General features: G+C 33.9%; 2 protein-coding genes across 3 annotated transcripts; both read right to left on the bottom strand.

Annotated features, from left to right (window-relative positions):
- Positions 1–396: 396 nt before the first annotated feature.
- On the bottom strand, positions 397–1,446 carry LOC143920284 (solute carrier family 35 member G1). Its single transcript, XM_077443104.1, has one exon. The coding sequence runs from the start codon at positions 1,444–1,446 to the stop codon at positions 397–399; it is 1,050 nt and encodes a 349-aa protein (XP_077299230.1).
- Positions 1,447–5,884: 4,438 nt separating this feature from the next.
- On the bottom strand, positions 5,885–20,406 carry sno (Protein strawberry notch). 2 transcript variants are annotated; one of them, XM_077443449.1, is made up of 25 exons: positions 20,211–20,406; positions 17,305–17,410; positions 16,844–16,963; positions 16,650–16,754; positions 15,937–16,062; positions 12,697–12,893; positions 12,548–12,626; positions 12,264–12,473; positions 12,013–12,188; positions 11,774–11,938; positions 11,462–11,703; positions 11,227–11,380; positions 11,010–11,144; positions 10,795–10,940; positions 10,567–10,715; positions 10,261–10,494; positions 9,807–10,186; positions 9,536–9,726; positions 8,885–8,961; positions 8,450–8,811; positions 8,109–8,363; positions 7,845–8,032; positions 7,591–7,774; positions 7,368–7,515; positions 5,885–7,284 (listed from the first exon to the last, which is right to left on the bottom strand). In XM_077443449.1, exons 1-25 carry the CDS (start codon positions 20,211–20,213, stop codon positions 7,181–7,183), a joined length of 4,236 nt encoding a protein of 1,411 aa, XP_077299575.1. In that variant the 5' UTR covers positions 20,214–20,406; the 3' UTR covers positions 5,885–7,180. The 2 variants fall into 2 exon arrangements, with proteins under 2 accessions (XP_077299575.1, XP_077299576.1); XM_077443450.1 differs by lacking the exon at positions 15,937–16,062.
- Between the last annotated feature and the right edge of the window lie 511 nt (positions 20,407–20,917).

Genomic DNA, 20,917 nt, shown 5'->3' with positions numbered 1-20,917 from the left:
ATCAACTATTAAAACCCACTAGCAGTTTATAAACTTCCTATTGATTAATCACTTTCATCAGTTTGAAGCATTATCTAGAAGTTATTTAAATGTCGTGATTTTATTTGCTGGGAACTATAAATATTCATTATTTTCAAAAAATGGTTAGAAATATGTATAATGACTGTGATTTCACTTAAACCGTATTCACTCTAGTTTATTGGCTTTCGTATAACAGTATTTCTCAACCTTTACGGTACTTTGGAACTGTAAAACTAAATGAATCAGAAAAATCTACGTTTCTATAGATAGATAAGTTTAAACTGTTTTGAAATCAGTGGTAAATTTTTTGTTACGGAGCACCAGTGCTCCAAATGGCGCAAAATGAGAAATCCTGCCATATGTATTAATTGTAACCTATCTGGCTAATACACCCAGAGACGTTTTCATAACTGAATTATCAGGTAAAGCTAATGCCCACTTCCTAAACCCAACTAGCAGAACGGACGATAGTACTAGAACGGCGCCGAGTATAGAAAATTTATTGGGTACTTCATTGAAAAACATAACTTGCCAAATGAAAGCGAACACTATATCAGCAGATCTAGCTATAGCTATCGGTCCAGCTTGTTCGAGCTGAAGGGACATAGTCAATAGTATCTGGCCGCTGAAACTGAACAAAGCCAGACACAGAACGAGCAGACGGTCCATGCCGCACTGGGGCAAGCACAGTGCCCCTATGAGCCAGGTTACAAACACCGTTTGCACCAGAGCGAAGCAGCCAAAATTCGTCATTATGACTGAAAAGTGTAATCCTTTCAACGCTCTCAATAGAATGTAAACATTAGCACCGAAGAGTGTAGACCCGAAGGCTGCGGCAGCACCCCAAGGATTGGAATTGCCGTCTTCGCTCGATAGCTCCAATCCGACACTGCCAAATATGAGTGGCGGACGAGTGATCAACAATACACCGATCAGCGTCAGAACGATCGATATCACATTGAAGACACCGCATGGTTCTTTCAGGAATATCCTGGCAAATATGGAAACGAATACCGGCACTGAGAATACTATCACTGATGCGTCAGCTAGCGGCATGTGCCTGAAAGCGTAGAAGCTCAACATTAATCCGCTCGTTCCTACGAAAGATCTGAACATGAGCATTGTCCTTCTGCCTTTTGGGAATATCGGTTCGCCTTTCCATATTACAACGGGTATAGTCGGAAGAAGTACGCCTACAAATCTGAATGCTGCTAATTCCATAGGGTCGACGCTCACTAATCCTTTGACGATGACCGAACACAGAGAAAAGAATAAGGATGAGAGAGCAGCCAACATCAATCCAAGAAATGGACATCTTTTCAATAACGGTCTCCTGTTCTCATAGAGATTTAAAGAGATGTCGGTACCATCGTCTCTCCCGTTGGAGAGCTCAACGAGGTGTTGAAGTTCCAAATGCTCCGGCATGTTGTTACATGCACACAGGAATCTGAAATTAACAATAGATTCATCTTCAACATCAAAACCTTCATTACACGTTTATATGAAATTAGTACATATATATTCAAATTTAATAAAAATAACAACAAAATAAAAGCAATGTTGCCATTGTAAATAAATTACAATTATTGCAAATTGTACTGCTATGAACAAACTCCATTTGATTGTCCAGATGTGTATGTTTTTCAGAAATATAATGAAAATGGATAAATGTTTTACCTTCTAATTGAAAAAACTAGTCAAATAAAGCGTCATGGTGTAATGAGAACGTTATTCACATTGAAGAGGTTAAGGGTAATTCTAGAACAAAATGGATCGATAAATTGAATGTTTTACGCTTAGATGAAGTAGGACATTCTTTGAAGAAGATTACCTGTGTCAATCAGAACACATGGCTAGGGGAGGCTCGTAGCGGAACATCCGCTAGGCCCCCCAGCACCACTCCCCCTAGACGCCCTTGTCCTTGTGGGGGTGACAGAAACCCACCCTAACATAACAAACTACACCCACATACACCAAAAAAATCACCCCTGAAAAACTTAGTCATTGAAATATTATTAACTCGTTAAATTCAAAATTTTCAGATACTTCTATCCAGTATATTTATTTTAATAAATAAAATCTGATTTAGAGTATTGGCTGAAATTTCAGGTATCAAACAAATATTACTGTAATGCAAAAAATTGTATTAATGCATTAATTTTCACATACATATTCGTGGGGATATCTTTTCAGTATTTTATAGGAGGGGGGGGGGGGGATAAAAGTTGGTTAGTTTGTATTTGTTTTTTATTAGACAATTTTTTTGTCTTGCTTCTGATCGACATGTATTTCATCAAATGACATGCATGTTCCTGGCCAAATCTGGAGGGGTTTATGCCCTCCCCCGCCAAATTACGTCTCTGCATATTTGCTCAGAGAAATGTAATAATAATAGAAGGGCCCTTACGAATAAATAATTGTTGTCAATATTACGCGGTACGTCTTTATAAATACGCTACAACGCACAGAATACAATCGGATCAATTTGGTTATAAAAATGCATCCCATGTTGTTTATTGTGTGTTTTTGAATGCATTGTGCAATTTTTATCGATGCTTGCCCATCTTGCGAGTAATATTGTTACGTACGCCGTGGATTGAGCGAATTGTACTTAGACCAACGGATATCTGTTATCGGTTAACTAAATGCATGCACTTACTTCCAAAGATTATATCTGGACTCTAAGTGCATTTAGGCTAAGCAATGACCGTTATTAGTTATTTCTCAGAATCGGTACGGGAAGATCCAATGTCTTGGAAATACATATCCGAATACGTGACTATACAACAGGTAAACAGATTAGGCGTCCTGAGAGATCTACCCTTTATAAGGCGGTACGTAGGCGATATAATTCATTCTGGATGGAGCAGTGACAGTGCGTGTAACTCCTGAATCATCAATAAATGCTGTGAAACGACTGTTGGCCTTTTACTTGGATCCTCCACCCACCCCTACGCAACAATATAAACAAACAGAGAAGTTTTTATCGGACATACGTCGAGCACCAAGCATCAAATACGACTGATGCTAAAATTATTTAGGATTGTCTGTGGACAATCGTCACTTGACAACAATATGACGCCTAAAGCCACTTCTATTAATATAACATTTTTCTGTATTTGCCAAGTCTAATTTTATATTACAAAATATTATAAAAACGGTTCGGTGATTATTCTGCAAAAAGCGATCTCACGCACGTTACTAAATTCTCGATCACGGAACATCTGGCACCCAAAAACTCCATCAATCACGCGAAATATTGTACTAACAAGAAATAGAGTGGCCTATATTCCGTATTCGCGATGTTTGTGGCAACGATTGTCGTGCGCGCGATTGCAATTTGCGGAATAATCCGTTTACCGATAAAACTTGTAATATAAATTATAATATGAAAGTGGAATTTTCAGCCGAAATTCATCAATTGAATTGTAGGAAAGAGCTAAATAAACGTAAAACAGTGGGAAAAATTAGAGATTTTTAATTTTTCAATTCTCCCAATGAGTTCTGAAATGATTTCACAAGCTTGTAAGGATAATAAATAATACAACAATAGTTAATAGTTTTATTTTTTATTTTTACCATAGTCAATTATCAGTGAAATAATATTTACAAGAAGTGTTTATACAAAAATAATTATGTAACTTAATTGTTAAACGTCAGAAAAAAAATTAGTTTGTTACTTTTATTTCTTGTAAATTACACACATGTAAAACTCCCCTGAAATAATTAAAAATATTAATAATATTTAACAAAGGAAAAAATGACAAATCTTACTGTTACAATGCATAGTGGATTATATATATTTACGTATTTGACTTCAGAAAAAAAAAAATTGTATCTACGATAATATAAAAAAAATAGACATAGTAATGACGTCATAATAACCATAATCATCACCGAAATGTTCATTATTAATATATATTATGTATACATTTTGCACAGATACAAAAAATCAAACACTGTAAAATATCCAATCAACCATTACACTGATCGTGAGAATAGACAAAGTTCCACTAGTTCAATAGTATGCAGATTATTCATATACAATATACATATGTATATATATAAATAAATACCAACTACACAACTATGTAATTAAATATTGGTAAATCGGGATACGTACCGCAAAATTAGGACAACCTTACTACATACATTTAATGTACATCCAAAACAAACACATACACAAATGCATCTCAAATTGAACTCTTAAGTCAACATTCACAATGATTACTCTCAGTTCGGGCCTCATTTTAAGCCGGGCCATATCCGGCCTGGTCATCCAAGTCATTAAACTACTGCAATCGGCGACATCCAAAACATGATTTTAGATGCGATTCATAAGTACAGTACCAATTTTCCGTATACTTATTAAATGTACAGTAAAAATATTTAATATCCAGTCTCCCATTTCACGGAAGAACACTTTCAATCCGTATTATTGTGTATTTCCATAGTGCATTTAATATTATATTTAAAAAAAACAATATAATTTTACTATTATACACCAAGAAAACAATACCCGATAAATGTCATAAATGTATACTAACTTATAATGTAGAAAGTTCGACTTATCATTACTAACCAGTCAAGGGTCACAACTCTATATTATAATGACGGGTGCAAACTAATGAGATGATCTTTGAATGGCCGAAAATGACAATCTATCAAAGGCTTTCACTTCTAACCATTTTGTGAGCATTCAGCATAACGGGACAAAAACACTACAATACGAGATGAAAACCCAGCAAAAGTACCATATATATAAAACCAGTAAAGGCTTTTAATAAAAATGTAGTCCCTGTTGGATTTTTGTTGCACATTCGTCAGTGAGTTTGCCCCATATATGCATTCTATCTTTATTTAGCAAAAAGTTTACTTAATGCACGGCAACGTTTGATTCTAATATGCAAATAATGTATACTTCCAACCGTTTCATAGTATATTCATAATACTATACCAATTTTAAGAAAATAGTTTCACAGATGGTCCCGATATCCAAAAAAAAAAAAAAAAAAAAAATGATTGTGGCTATTTGCAGGTACTATATATGCGACAGGCGCAAAGCCTTCTGCGCATGCGCGTAAACTTATAATCCGATTATAATTTCTTACACTTAATGTATGCTAGAGACTTGTTTAATCAATCATTCATTATACATGAGGCAAATAAATTTCGCACGTTATTACAATAGATTTATATAATTCAGCTAGTTCACGGCTTGTACTTGTATGTAGGTATTACACGTTGTATATAATAATTTTCTAACAATTAATAATATTAACTAATTTGGATTATATTTTTTACTCAACGTCACTTTACGAGTTCGAACAAAATTTTAAGAGGTTTAAAACAAAATTTAAACAGTAAACACGCTGACAGTGACAGTTCACGCGCATGCGCAGAAAGATTTGCGCCTGTCGCAGATATAGTACCTGCAAATAGCCAATAATTTGCAGATATAGTACCTGCAAATAGCCACAACCATTAAGAATAAACTTTTGTGCATTCTAAGTAAATATAAACAATTTATAACTCTACAGTGTAAATTCCATATGTACAGTTTTACATATTACAAAGAAAAATAAGTTACACCTATTTACATAATACTGAATAAAATAAAGGCTATTTTTTTTATATGAGATAACTCAAGCCTAGTCAAGTCCCGAAGAGAAGCTTAGATCAACAATGGAACCGACGTAGAGACGGCGAGTGATCTCATGTATGTATGCAGCCTCAATTGATCTATGTATGTACCATCAATTGAATTAATTTCATAAGTGTAATTCTAAATATGTATTATATATATGTTTGTGTGCATCACAATATTTCATTATAAATATATAATAATAGTAAGATTGATTTCGATATATGAATCATGAAATAAATATTTATTGTAAAACGTTATGCAGTTTGTGATATCCTGTAAGGCACAAATTTAAAATATTGCATTGAAATTGAAATAAAAAGGCACGGATAAGTCATAATTTATTGCTGTCACAACAGAAAGAAAACACATATGTAATGGTTGTGTAAAGATTTTTTAATTGTTTATGCTATTCACATTTGGGAATTTATTGGCACTTATTATATAAATTGCAACGGTGAAATATGAAATCATCAACATTTGACGGCCGCTCGAAATCTGTGCCTTACAGTACGTATAAATTAGCAACGACTATTGTAACATATTTTCTCAATAAATGCAAATCAATGCTTTCGTTTCGATTGATTATCTTTGGTATTTGGGCACAGTTTGATACACAAAACGAATGCGAAACCACTTGAAAATAAATAAAATTAAAATAATAAGCGATTAAAATTATGCAACGGTCTTATAATTTCAACTATCGAATGACCCATAAAAATAACCCATCGAATAAAAAAATGGACAACATTAAATGTCAAATTAATGTTTGCCGAAGTTCAAACCAACAACAAAATCATCGATATTACCAAAAGTACAAATATCACATTTTCATCATAAATAATTAATATGTGTGAATTCTAATTAATACAGACAATTTGTTGAATAATAATTTTCTGGTTTTTAGTACGAAATAAAAAAAAACCTTAGATAAAATATAACGTTATTTGACCTACAATCAACAAATCAACAGTACTCGGGGACAAGGGGAGGGTTCAACTAATTACCTTAACTAGCAGGTTCTGTTCGGGAACCATTTTTTTGATTTTGAAAAAGACAATATACAAAAATAATTTAAAACTGAATATCACATTACTCTTAAATTAATTTCTGAAATTCTTCAAAAATAAAATTGGACTGAAAATTAACATTTCACTAAGACTAAGTAAGTAAAAAAAATGTAAACTACACATGTTACGTGGATAATAACTACATTGTTTTACATCGGAACTAAGGATTACGTTAAAATAACAGAGATCTAATTAGCCTTGTACTTGGGTTATGTTCGACACTTATCCAAAAACAAAATGTCTCCAGCTGTGATTTTTACAATTATAATTACAAACGAAAATAATTTTGTTAATCAAAACCAAATGATTTCATCGTTCACTTTAAGATATACATTTTTTTTTCAGATAAAAAATCTAAATTGAGGAACTTTTCTATTCAATTCACCGTAATTACGTCTTACTGTTTCAAAGAATATATTCATTCATATACTCCATTATCACAAATTCACTTTTTAAATTCAAAATCGTACGACTCCTCGTCTACTTTCTCAGCATCGGTCGACAAGGCATCCTTCAACGCCTCGACACAATTTTTTGGTATAAGAGTTCCTACAAAAAAACACAAAACAAATCAAACACAACGAACCACCATTGATGATAATGATCAAATTTACAAATAAAAATTAACTAACCGACAATTTTGAGTCCCTCCGTAGTTTTCAAACGTATTACTTGCATCTTATTCAACGACGAACGGGAACTCAACACAGTCTCAATTCTAGACCACACTGCCAACACAGAACCGGACAAAACGTGATAGCTTCTACGTCGCAGACCAACCTTAATATTCAACAAAAAATTAATATAATATAACAAACATGCCAAATAAAAAAAAACAAAATCCCCAACACAAACCTCACACTCCTGACCCATAGCTACATTCCGACAATTCGCTCGCCAATATGCATGCGAACAGGTAGTAACACTAGCATCATATTGAGACGTCCAAGGTTGTTCTGCCTCAGTCGAAGAAGTCTTTTTATACTTCTTCTCAACCTCTGATAGTGACTCATTACGCAATTGCAAACCCGTATTCGGCCTATATATAAAAAAAAACTCATAAAAAATGTCTATAAACCATCGAAATACACTCACCAATCAACACTCACCTATATATTTGATACATTTGGTCTTTCTTGGAAACTTTTTCAATCTTCTTAGATGAAGAAACTTCAAGTGCTATAGCTAGAATGGCAGTCTGTTTGCCGTTACGTACTTGATGAGACAGATAGAAACCTTCTCGTGATCCAGTAAGTTCGGACCACTTGTCCATAGCTTCGGTCCAACTCATTCCTCGCTGAAAAAATAATTAAATCATTAAAAAAAAAAGGTGACAACAAATATAATAATATAATAAATATATATGAAATTACCTCAACGTGGACGAGATGCAGTTCTGTTGGAGCTACACCGGTAGCATGTTTCCTCATAAATCGAACTCGACGCACTCGCCTGACGCACTCACCGGCAGCTCCCAAATCTAAAATACCCAAATCGAATCTTCCGGTGCGTTTAGCCTGTGCGATTATAGCTTGGAGTGTGTCAGTGAAATATTTAAATAACCTATTCTGAAGATCTACAGGCATACCCAAAATTCTATTCAAGAACTTAGACATACTATTGTAATCCTATAAATGGAAAAATAATAAAACACACTCAATATAATCAATCCACAAAAATTGATATAAAAAAATAAATAAATTAACAAGCATACTTTGTCTAATGATAAAACGCCTGGCATGGCTTCGCTGTTCACTATAAGTCCAACTCCGACCAGAGCGTTCGCCACGTCTTGGAAGAAGTCTCCGTTGTAATCCTGGGGAGGAGGTACTAGAGGTGGTTTGTACTTCATAATTGTTTTCATTGTCGCTTCCAATGCGCTACGGCCGTATTTATTGTCTATATTAAATTGTGATAAGTCTCTAGTTTCTGTTGCGCGTCTATCTCCATGGGTCAAAGCACCCAAAGATTCCAATCTCTTAGCCACCGTTGAAGCAAATCGCCTCTCTCCGGCCAAATCCGATATTAAAAATATATACTCCGGAGCGTTGACTTGATTAGATCTATGTGTCCTACCTAAAATTCACACGATTAATACAAAAAAATTGATAAAAAAAAAGCCAAATAAAGAAGTTTAAAAATGAATTACCGAATTGTTGGATAGCCCTATCTGCTGACCAAGGTAATTCTAATGTAATATGCACTCTCCTTCTTTGATTCCGAGCTCTAAAACAAAACGAAAAAGTTTATATATTTACTCAATTAATCATGTACACTCCTCTTACAGATCGCTCCAATGCGACGAGTGTACTATACAGATCGAGAAACACACCAAATTATATATTAATAAATAATTATTATATACTTTTACATTATACATGACATCTATGGTCAAACATTGCAAACATCGTATAATACGATCAATAAGCATTAATACAATACAAATTTATATACGATAATCATCCACAGAGACATCTATGGACAGAAATTTTTGCAGCATTTTACATACAACCCGGCGAACCTTGAAACGCTGAATAACTCGAGGTTTGCGAGAGAAATATGGGAGGGAAAGCCAATTTTGCAGGAACCGTTTCAATGAAAATCAGAAAAATCGACAAACTCTGATAGGAAACGATTAACACAAACCAAGGTCAGGCCAAGCAGCAACCAGTGGGACTCGAACCCATAACCATACTGTTCATAGCAAGACAAGCTAATAACTAGTCCATATAGTGCTGGCAATATATAGTATAAAATACTGAAATAATATAAGTTAGCCAATTTTTATGTAAAAACATACCTCCTATCACTTTGTAAAGATATACCGCTACTCGCCGCCTCGGAAATGATAGCAACATCTTTTTCGCCATCCATAAATCGTTGTTTTTCAGTTAAATTTAACGTTTCTAATGGAACATCGCCTTCAGCACGGCTTTCGTATAGGATTTGTCCTCCTTCTGTTTGAATGACACGACCTTTTCTGCCCGTCATCTGTTGCAAACATTCAAACAAATATGTAGAACACGCGTTGGCATTAGTATTACGCATACAATAATAATAAAAAAAATCACCTCAGCAACATTTTCAGGACCGCCAAGTTCGTCGATTAATTGATCGAGTGTATTAGCGGGTAATTTTTCTCCTAATTTTTCGATAGCTACTAGTAATTGTTCTTTCATTGTGCAAGCTCTTTCTATGGCGTCTCTAGGTGGAGGTTGAGATTTTTGAGGGCCGAGATATATACCATTAGTTCCTACGGGTGTACCGGTGACACTACCGGTCGATGTATTTACGGTTATCCTATTTGTATTTGTATGTGTAGCGTCAGTTGTTTTCTTTTCAATGTGTTCTTGTATTTTATCCTGATTCGTTGTCTTTTTTTTAGGCGGAACTGATTTCTTACTAGAAGGTTTCTTGATCATTTTCTTCTTATTACGATTGACCCAAGGATCTAAAAAAAAATCATATATTTATAAAATAATTGATTGAACAATCCCAATTGAATTACAAGTAGTCAAATCTCACCATCGTCACTATCACTTCCACTATAAAATGGATTGAAATCACTACTTCTATCAGACCCTGAGTCGTGTTCTGCGGCACTTTCAGCATCTTCAGAATCCGAAATTATAGCAATAGGTGATGGGGTTCGTACGGGTGCTGGTGATGGTGGGCCCGATCCTGAAGAAGATGAATACCTACGAGGACGTTTCACAGCACGACCGGATGATCTTTGATTTGCCGAGTTACTAGATTGTGCTGTAACAGGAAAATTAAAATGATCAGTGATCTTACATATCAAACGAACACACAAATTGCAATTATTCATACTCGATTTTCGTTTGGTCGTTTCTTGGCCGTTATTTTTATGAGAATTATTAACAGAATTTTTCTTCAGTGGATCGAGACCTAGTATACGACTAACTCTATTACGGTCTGGGGCAGGAAAATGTTTTTCAACTAGTGCTTGCATAACTCCTCTGCAATGACAATTCGTTCGAATTACAAATCAATACATACATACATTTAACAGAAAAAAAAATCTAAAAATATACAAACTTTGCAGTGGAAACGAAATCATTCAATTCCCCATCATCTCTTTCGAGTTGTTCTAATGTACTAGCTTCACCGGTACTTTGTAAACCTATGACTACACATTTACCACATTTCACAGCTTCACGAGCTACTATAACAGCGTGATTAACCTAAAATAAAATTTTTAATTAAAAAAAAACATTTAAAACTAACAGAAATTAAAATTTAAGTACACTAACCTTTGCAGCAATACATAAATATTTAAAGAAACGTTGATGTGATGACCAAAATTGACCCCACATCGTTTTTCTCATCCTATTTTCAGCATCTATAAGTTCAGCAGCTTCCGTAAACTTTTGCATAGCATCTACCCACTGCAATAAAAATAAAAATTCAATTAATATGTTCGATCTTTTACTAGATATGTACATAGATATTACTACAAAATATACTAACCAAAATAACAGATTTGTCATAAACATCTTTGAATTCCTTTGATAAAGGAACCTCTTCAATTTTAAATCCGACACCATGAAAAGAGAGTTGTCTAGCTATGTACATTCCACGCAGTTTCATATCCATTGCAACGATTTCCATAGCACCGACACCTCTATAAACAATCACACAATAGTATTAATATCAAATTCGATTTACAAGTTTAAAAAAAATATTGACTTAATAGAAAATGTACCGTTTTTCTACAGCAGAAATAAAATCCATGAAAGTCGGAAAAGGTGTACCGTCTCCCCACATTCCCAATCTGACCATGTAAGCCATATTTCGAGGTTCAGATGCTCCAGTAGCTGATGCATACACAACGCGTGCTTTAGGCAGTTTGTTCTGCAGTTCCAAAGCTGTTAAGCCAGTCTTGGTAGGTTTTGATGAACCCACAGGACAAAGATTTTTCGCTTTGTGACACTCGTCAAATACAATCTATAAATTTATACTTTGATAGAATTTTTTTTTAAATATTACATAATAAAAAAAGGACCAATAAACATACGCATCCATCAAAGTCTTCTCCGCACCACTGCAGCAATTGCTTCAGCCTGGTTTTATATTTACCTCCCGACGATTGCGATTCGCCAATCAATGCCGAATATGTTGAGAATATTACACCTTTTTTGGTATTACCATTCACTGGAGATGATATTTTAGCATATTTAAACTACAAAATAAATAAAACATCAAACAGTACATTTGAATAATCGTGTAAGCCGCACAAAGAAGTTATTAACATACTTTATTCAATGGATGAACTTCTATTTTCGTAGCGCATATATCTTTTAAATCTCGTTCTGCGTCATATTTGAGATCGTTTGAAACAGATATCCAAATGGCCCGTTTTCTACCTCTCAGATAGTTTTCGAATATAATTCCAGCAATCGTACGACCTTTGCCCACACCGGCTCCATCACCTATTAATTTAAATAAATTGATATGCATTACTGAAGATCGTATACATCAATTCAAATTACTGAACGAAATTATACCGATCAGGAAGCCTGCTCTTGAACCGTCGGGTAACAAATGAGAATGAGCCTGGGCGGCATACACGACTGCCTCTAGTTGCAAAGCGCTAAGTCGACCCATGTTAATCGTTTCTTCTGGCAAAACAGACTTATACCAAACGTCCGTAGGTTCGACAGATGATAGAGAAGCAGTTTCGACAACAGGATCAGGATGTTTTCTACCCAATTTTACTGAAAAATTAAAACAATAAATTAAAGCACAAATTAAGCAACAAATAAATTTACAACATAAGAAAGAGAATTACATTTTGAAGGCATATAATCAGCATACGTTTCAGCAACGCCCATTTCTTCATCATCTACTTCTTCTTCTTCTCCGACCATCTATAAAAATTCGATACATTGAAAACTATCCAAGCCTTTTTAGCTAGATAATAAATTCAATTTTTCTTACCTTCTGGTCGTTCCACATTTGCTTGGGATTCACCATTGGTTGGTTCCATTGCATGCCCATTATGTTCATACCCATTGCTCCGGCCATGTTTCCCCCGAGCATTCCGGGTAAAGAATTGCCCATAGGGCTTGATAGTATTTGATTGAGATTTTGTAAAAGAAACGGATTCATGTTCAATCCCATTCCAGCCATTTCCACTAAAAAATTCAACCGTTACTATCATAGAAACATTTAAAAAGAAGTGTGTTGCAATTGTAATCAACGGTTATAAAATGTGATTTTGTTAGCATGAAATAAATATTAAAAGTTATAATACTAGAGGAAAATAATATTATATAATATAAGATAATTCTTCATCCAGATTTAATATTAATAATAATGACATGCACTTTAAGAGGGCTGGACCCCAGGGCCTTGTCCATACAAACGTATTCTCCCTTCCTCAATTATGGCACTAGAGAAATTATTTTTTAGAATGCTATTTTATCCACCATATGCATGGTTCTATTTTTTTATTTTTATGATTAATCAAAAAATCAAAAAAAAAATAGAACCATGCCTATGGAGGATATACATAGCGTATTAAAAAATAATTTCTCTAGTGCCATAATTGAGGGAGGGAGAAGTCTAATACGTTTGTATGGACAAGGCGCTGGGGTCCAGTCCCTTTAATACCAAAATTTAGTAATTCTGTGTGAATGGTAGATCATAAAATACATTACTTTTAAAAATAAAGCTCTCAATTAAAATGAAATATTTTTGAGAAAATTAGGTATGTATAAGAACTGAATACATAATGATTTAAAAAAATTAAATAGTGGTTAAACATATTCAGTCAGACAATTTAATATATGAATCAATAACCGTAAAATAGAAATAAACAAGCGTTAAATAAGAAAAATATTTCAAATATAAATTTATACATGCATGCATAAATCACTAAAAAACCACCCAAATAATGAAAACGAATTTAACCAATGGGTAAAAATAGTTATTAATAACATTGAGCCTAATCAATCTTTACTAAGTTTGATCCACTGAATTCGAATGTGACAATGATTTTTTGAACGACAAAGCGTTTAAAAAAATACGCTATTTTTACATATTTCTGGCTTTCGCAGTCCTTAACTCAAAATCTAGTATTGCTGTGCCAAAAGCGAGTATTGCAATCAATAGTCAGATGTTTTTTCTATTGATTATGATTTTTTTTATTACTTTAAAATATGCATAATTAATTATTGGATTGGTTATCAATCTCAATATTTTCCAGTTATTATTCGCTCTAATTAGTATCTTTAGATAAAAAAATATCCTTAAAAAATAAGCGAAATAAACTTATAATTTCACGGAAAAAAGTATATTGTCTATTTTAATTTAATATTTTCTATTCGGTTTTCTTTGTTTTTGATTTTTTTTTTTTTATATTATTTGGTATTTATATTTCATACTGCTTGTATTATCAAACCCCTTAGGTCCATCGGCTTTGCCACCTTTCCCAAGTATTCTTAAATAAATATTTTTGAGTTTTAAAATTCGCTAGATAATTAATTATAAGTATTTTAAATCAATAAAAATCACAATTAATAGAAAAAACATCCGACTATGAATTACTTAATTTTTTCACAGCAATACTAGATTTTGAGTTAAAGACAGCAAAAGCCAAAAATCTGTAAAAAAAAAATGCGCATTTTTTTAAACGCTCATCTCATAAACGACAGCAAACCTACAAAAACCATTATTATATTCGAATTTAATGGGTCAAACTTGGGAAAGATTGATTAGTTTCAGCTCTTGTATTTTTTTTGTTGCTCAGTGTAATTCTAACCAAACTCCCCACGATTATTCAAAAGTAAATTAAATAAAGTTTAAAGCCAAGAAACTTAAACAGCCAATGAACGAGTTACATGCATCAATATAATTTATTTTATTTGAGTTGGTCAACGGAGAACTATCCCAACCCTTTTATTCGATAATTGCAAACATAAATAAAATATCATATTAACCCTTTGGCTGCTACGAGGTTTTTCAATGTCCAAGCGAAAAATGCTAACATTTGTAATTATTTTGAAAAAAATTAATATAATATTTTTTTTTACATACTTACTTCGCCGAACACTCGTAATTTTTATAATACTTTATATACATTTTTAAGAAGCAGTCGTGGACTCGTGCTCTCTCTTTCTGTCTTGCTTTTACATGCGTGCGTGCGAAAGAGATACCTACATATATACACTAAATAAGTTTTGACGATTGTTTTCCGAGGCTTTATTCTTTTCAATAATCTATTTTTAGATATCGATGTATCCTTACAACATGCGATATATTCGAAACAGTTAGCGGTCTCTCTCTCTTTCTTTCTTGGTTTTAATTGTGTACGTATGAGCGAGACACACAAGGATGCGAAGTTTCTAATAATCAAATAATTTTTCAACATGTATCATAAACATTTTGTATGCATTTCAGTTGCATTTGATTGATTGCATGAATTCGTGACGTCTCGTGACCTATATAATTGAAAGCGGATTTCTATTGTTTTTTGCCATTTATTTTAACTCTGCAAAATGATATCGGACAGTGAAAGTGATGAAAGCGAAATAATAGCTCCTCGCCGAGGAACTCGACAAATCAGCAGCTCTACTGATTCTGAAAATGAATTTATCGATAATAATCAATTCCCAAGTAATAACTCCTTATATGACATTGACAACGAACCCGAAATTTACTTTGATGATGAACCCGAAATTGAAGAGCTTTTATTTAAAAAATTGATAAATATTTATAAAGCTTGATTGAAAAATAAATATAAATACGTATATAAAAAAAATGTTTCGTGCCACTGATGCGCTGGTGGCTCAAAGAAAGTATCGAAATACGACAATTAATGACGTCAACAACGATCGTCGTAGCAATCTTCGCCGATTTCAAAACAACGATTTATCGTTGTTGTAGCAGTCAAAGGGTTAAGAAATTTTAACAACAGTTTATATATATTAAATATAATATTCAAACAGACCGGTTTCATCACTTCTCCGTTGACAAACTAATTCAGTTTGTTACACATTATAAAAATATATAAACCAAAACAAACACATTATAAAGCAAACGACTAAAGTACAAACAAGAAGAATAGCTGAAACACCTCAATACTGAAATAAAAATAGGCAATGCTACTAAAATTAAATTAAAATTGTTTATTAGGATTAAGAAAAAATAATCTTCCTGTTAAAATATGAAACTCACTCTGTGCGAGAAGAGTTGCAGCGTTGTAGGCAGCCGCGTTTGACATAGGGGGCTGCTGCCCAGTTGGGAAATAGCCCCCATGTACACCCAACATTGGAGACATTCCTGGTACTCCTCCCATGCCAGCTGCATTACGATATTACAGACCATAGTTGCGGTCACAAGCAAATATAACATACATGATGAAAAGAAACCCTCATCCCACAATAAAACCAATTCAAAAAAATTAACCAAAACGAATAAAAATTTCGACCATCACTAAAGCTCTATCACATCGCATCAAATCACACAATTACAAATCCCTACCAAAAAATTGTTATCACAATATATTGTTAAGGACACAATTGAATATATGAATATACAAATATTGATGGTATTATTAACACGATAAAATAGCATAGTTAAACCAATGATTACAAGAAAATAAATCAACGTCAATTTAAATTAATCTTTACGAACACAATTACAATATAGACACAAACTCCAATGCATACAAATTTGTATGGAATTCATACTCATGGTATATATATATACTCACACCCACAATCACAAATGTGTTCAATGAATAAAATGATCATTAAAAACATTTTAAATGAATTAAACAAAAAAAAAACATGCCTGTAATTGATAATAAACCATAGGATGGGGAATCTCATGAAATGTTTGTCTACAATAAAATAATTATATATATAAATAAAAAAGGGGATATTTACCCGGACTCATTTTGACCACTTCGTAACCAGGTGTGATATTATTTTTTGTCACTATTCCACCGGGCAATTTGAAATTTTTAAACATTGCAGACGCCGTTAATCCAACTGAAATAAAACATTTAAAAAAAAATCAATACAACCGAATATTAAAAAAAAAACCAAAGAAATTCTTAGAAAGGAACAAAATAGCCTACCAGGCATTGTTGAAGTGATGTTTGCATTTGGTTTAATTTTAATAGTAGGCAATCCGTGGGCGGGAAGAACTTTCGGCTTTTCAGGAAGTCCAGCAGCAGCGGCGAGTGTTTTGCCTCCACCTTAAAATTGACATTTACACCAATATAAAATTTATTATTATATATGTGGTAGAGATTCCGGACAGATGACGCTGTTCAGGATCACGGTTAGGATGAGGCGGTTGAGATGAACATCAAACACGTGCGTTTTCAGTCATGTTGTTAAAATTAAGACGATACGTGCGGAGGTTTAGCGACCAACCGCGCGGAGCACAGGTCCAACTGCGACTAACCGTCACATCTATGCCCCTTTTCATCCCCTTCTCACAATCAGTCGTAACATACTCTTTCTCAGCCTTTCGTTCAATTCCAACCCTACATATACAAACATTGAAAATAAAAGCATCGATGCAAATAATTACCGGGAACTTCCAAATTATCGGGGTCATCCTCTTCGTCGAAATCAGAATCGTCAGATGCAGACGGAGGACTATCGTCTCCATCCGAGTGATACTTATTCTTCTTAGGCTGAAAAAAAAAACACACACAAGATAAATCTCAACGATACAATACGCGTATATAATATATCACTTAATAATCAAAGATAATTGCATTTTTTTAATTCTCATATGATAAGAATGAAACAATTGTAAAACAGATATCCGTCGTAGTAAAATCTTAAAGTCTTCTATGTATAAACAGAATTTAAAATTAGATTCGAATGAAAGCTAAATATATAAATAATAAAGGGATGTAATGAAAAACATGGCCAACTTTGATCTCAAGGACTAACTGGGGAGAAAATCGTTACGCCATTCACTTGTACTTACATAATTAATTACAAAACGGTCGAGCATACGCAAATAAAAAATTCACAGTGCAAAATAACGTGCGAAAATTAACAAAATTTCAATACAAGATAACGTGTAATCGAATAAATTTCATTTATTTAAATCTAGATTGATATATGACGATTAGATTAACAAATTCAATAATATAGATAAATATTTGAGGGATACACGTAGTATATGAAATCAGCAAAAGCCAACAAAACGAATGAAACATATTTTTTTATCGAAATCAACATAATAAATTTACTTATCACTTTGAAATATTTCAGTTCGCAACATATTATATTGTATTAAACTGATAAGGCACCCAAGCTAGCCTAATCCAACTACAATTTTTATTTCTAAAGTGTAAATATTATAGGACGTTCCGTATTTACAGGACATGTTTCGTTTTCTATAAAAGCTGTCGAAACAGTTAAATGTCTCGCTTTCAAGTAATTTTAATTAAAAACTATATTCAAAATATATTTAAGAATATTTTTTGGACCATGCATCACTGAGGCAACAAATGTGTGTATATGTACATATATTTCGAAAAACCAAAAAGAAAATGTTTTTTGATGAAGGTACAAATTGCTAAGACATTTGTTTAGCATATTTGAGAAACTGGTGTGAACCTTTAAATAAATATGAAGTTTTAATCGGAAGTTATCAATAAAACCACCACACACTATGAAGAAGTTCCAAACGACTGAGTATCCATCTGATTTAGGAACAGAAATAAAAAAATTACCTTCTATTCTAAAACAGTAGGAAATGACCAAACAAAGTGAATAAAAAAAACACACCATGCAATGATAAATGGACCAATTTTTTCTCCATTGCCGAGGTAGAAGAATAAAAAAAAAGAATTATTCAAATTTTGTAGCTATTTATTCACATAGCCTCCGCATAATGTAAAAAAATACATAAAAGATTACAACAAATGGAAAAGGTGCATTAGAATATATTTGATTTAAAAAATGTGCCATTTTATTACAAGGCTCTTTCATTATAAAATGTGAAAATATCTCACATTCCTATTTTCTAAATCTGGCAACCCGAAGTGTGAGTCACATTTAGATTAAAACGGATTCATATCAAAGTAATGTTTATATAAAAGATCAATTCCATCTAAAAAATATGAAAGGTGGTTTTGCAAAAGACTTATTGATGTTTACATCACGCAAATTATAAATGTAAGTGTGATTTCTTTGGTTTTTTAATGTTAAAATTAAACATTACTTCTTAAAAGTCTTAAATTATTAATGTCTTTGCTCTCTTGTATATACTTATGCAGGTATATATAGGTTGAAAATCACCGATGAAAATATGTAAATCATTTATAGTCAATGCAGTTGGAAATATATGTGAATAATCAATACAAGGTTGTAAAAAATTACATAAAATTCCCCGAGTATCAACGTTTAAAAATCATTGTATGCAGCAAATGTAATTCTTTCAAATAATGTATGTCAAAAATTGAGCCCCCCAACCATCCTCAACTTGAGTACAATTTAATAATGCAGATTGAATCGATATAAAATTCGATCGAACTATTGACAATATAATAATATATTCACAGTGACAAGTTAAAAAAAATCAATATTATCAGCCTACCTGTCAATACAAAAATATCAATTGACTTCAATATAGAGAATTTACAAGTCGACACTATCACACTTGTCAAAAACAATTCACAATCAATTACTATGAAAAATACTCAATATTTTTTCTTCATACATTCGAGTAAATCAATACTTTTTGACATATTCAAACATTATACAACGTTTATAAAGAAAACGTATGTTTCGCCGATTATGAAAGTAGCACGTTGAGACGATCGATTTTAAATTATATTCCTTGATTAGTAACCGACACATTTTCAACTTGATTATATTTTGAAGGAACTATGTGTATATAATATATTCATTCATATGTAATTACAAGCACATTCTTCAATATATTTTAAGGCGGATTTTTATACTCGTATCTGAGGTCATCGAATATTGCGCCAAATGTCAAATAGCACATGTTTAAAAAGAGCGAAGGTAATAAAAATCTTGTGAGGGCATTTCGAATGACACCATCATTTTCGAAGAAGTCGAACATAACCTCACTTTTAAATTTCGACATGTGAAAAAATGTTTCGGGGTTGAGTGGGAGAGACGGGGCGGGGCTGCGCCCGATCGATACAACGCGCGGCGGGGTGATTGTGAATCGGGGGGCGGAGTCGCCGAGGCGGGCGCTCCGACCCTGACAGCGGCAGCACTAACCTCGCTTTTTTTTGACATATTCATGTTATATTTTTCCGGTGAAAAAAAGCGTGGAAATTGGGATGAGGTGTTGGTGTTCGAGAGGGCGTAGGCCGGAGGCGAGTCGGGGGAGTGGTGGGGGCTGCGGGGGCGCAGCGGCGGGGGCGACAGGACGCCGCCCGCAACCAAAACAAAGAATAAAAAATGTCAAAACAAAAAAGTGCGTGGTGTGAGGGGGGTTACCATTGTGAAGGGGCGAGGCGGGCGGGGTGCGGGGGTGCGGCGGGGGCGCGGGGCGGAGGCCGAGGGCGTCGGGGGCGCCGGCTTTAACTCGCTCGTCACTCAGCAGTCCGATACGGGAGCACCCGTCGCCATCTTGCCGCCACACACTCCCCACTACCACCCACTACAGTCTGTTTCGCAAACTACACCGTACTACGACTCGCTTTATTTTATTTTTATTTACAAGGCTCTTTTATATATATTTGATAAATGATAAAATAAGGGCTCTAGTTAGAATGATGCAAATACAGTTCAATGTGACCACATATTTTTCGTCGCCATGTGCAATGCGTGTATAGAAAAAAATGCAACACAAACGGATCCCTCCCTCGCTCACCTGATCGACTGCATGTGACCGATATATACAAATTGGGTCTACCTCACGGGCCCGAATGTGAAACGCCCGAAAACGCAAAGATCGAAAATCGAAAGATCTTAAGTTGAAAGATCAAAAAAAAGGGTGCATGGTAAACGGTACATACTCAGTTAATTTGCGCGAGCTGGATACAACAGGAGCAAGAGGAACAGGCTTTTCCTCCCGTATTAATGTGCGCGCACATTAGAAAAGCCTGGCTTTTCCTCCCGTATTAAAAACAGTAGTAAAAAACAGGCTTTTCCTCCCGTATTAATGTGCGCGCGCTGAACACGGGAGGAAAAGCCTGTTCCTC

This window comes from Arctopsyche grandis, chromosome 12 (genome assembly GCF_051622035.1).
Source record: "Arctopsyche grandis isolate Sample6627 chromosome 12, ASM5162203v2, whole genome shotgun sequence".
Taxonomy (NCBI): Eukaryota; Metazoa; Arthropoda; class Insecta; order Trichoptera; family Hydropsychidae; genus Arctopsyche; species Arctopsyche grandis.
The sequence above is the reverse complement of the archived record's forward strand: the minus strand, read 5'-3'. Positions and strand labels throughout refer to the sequence as shown.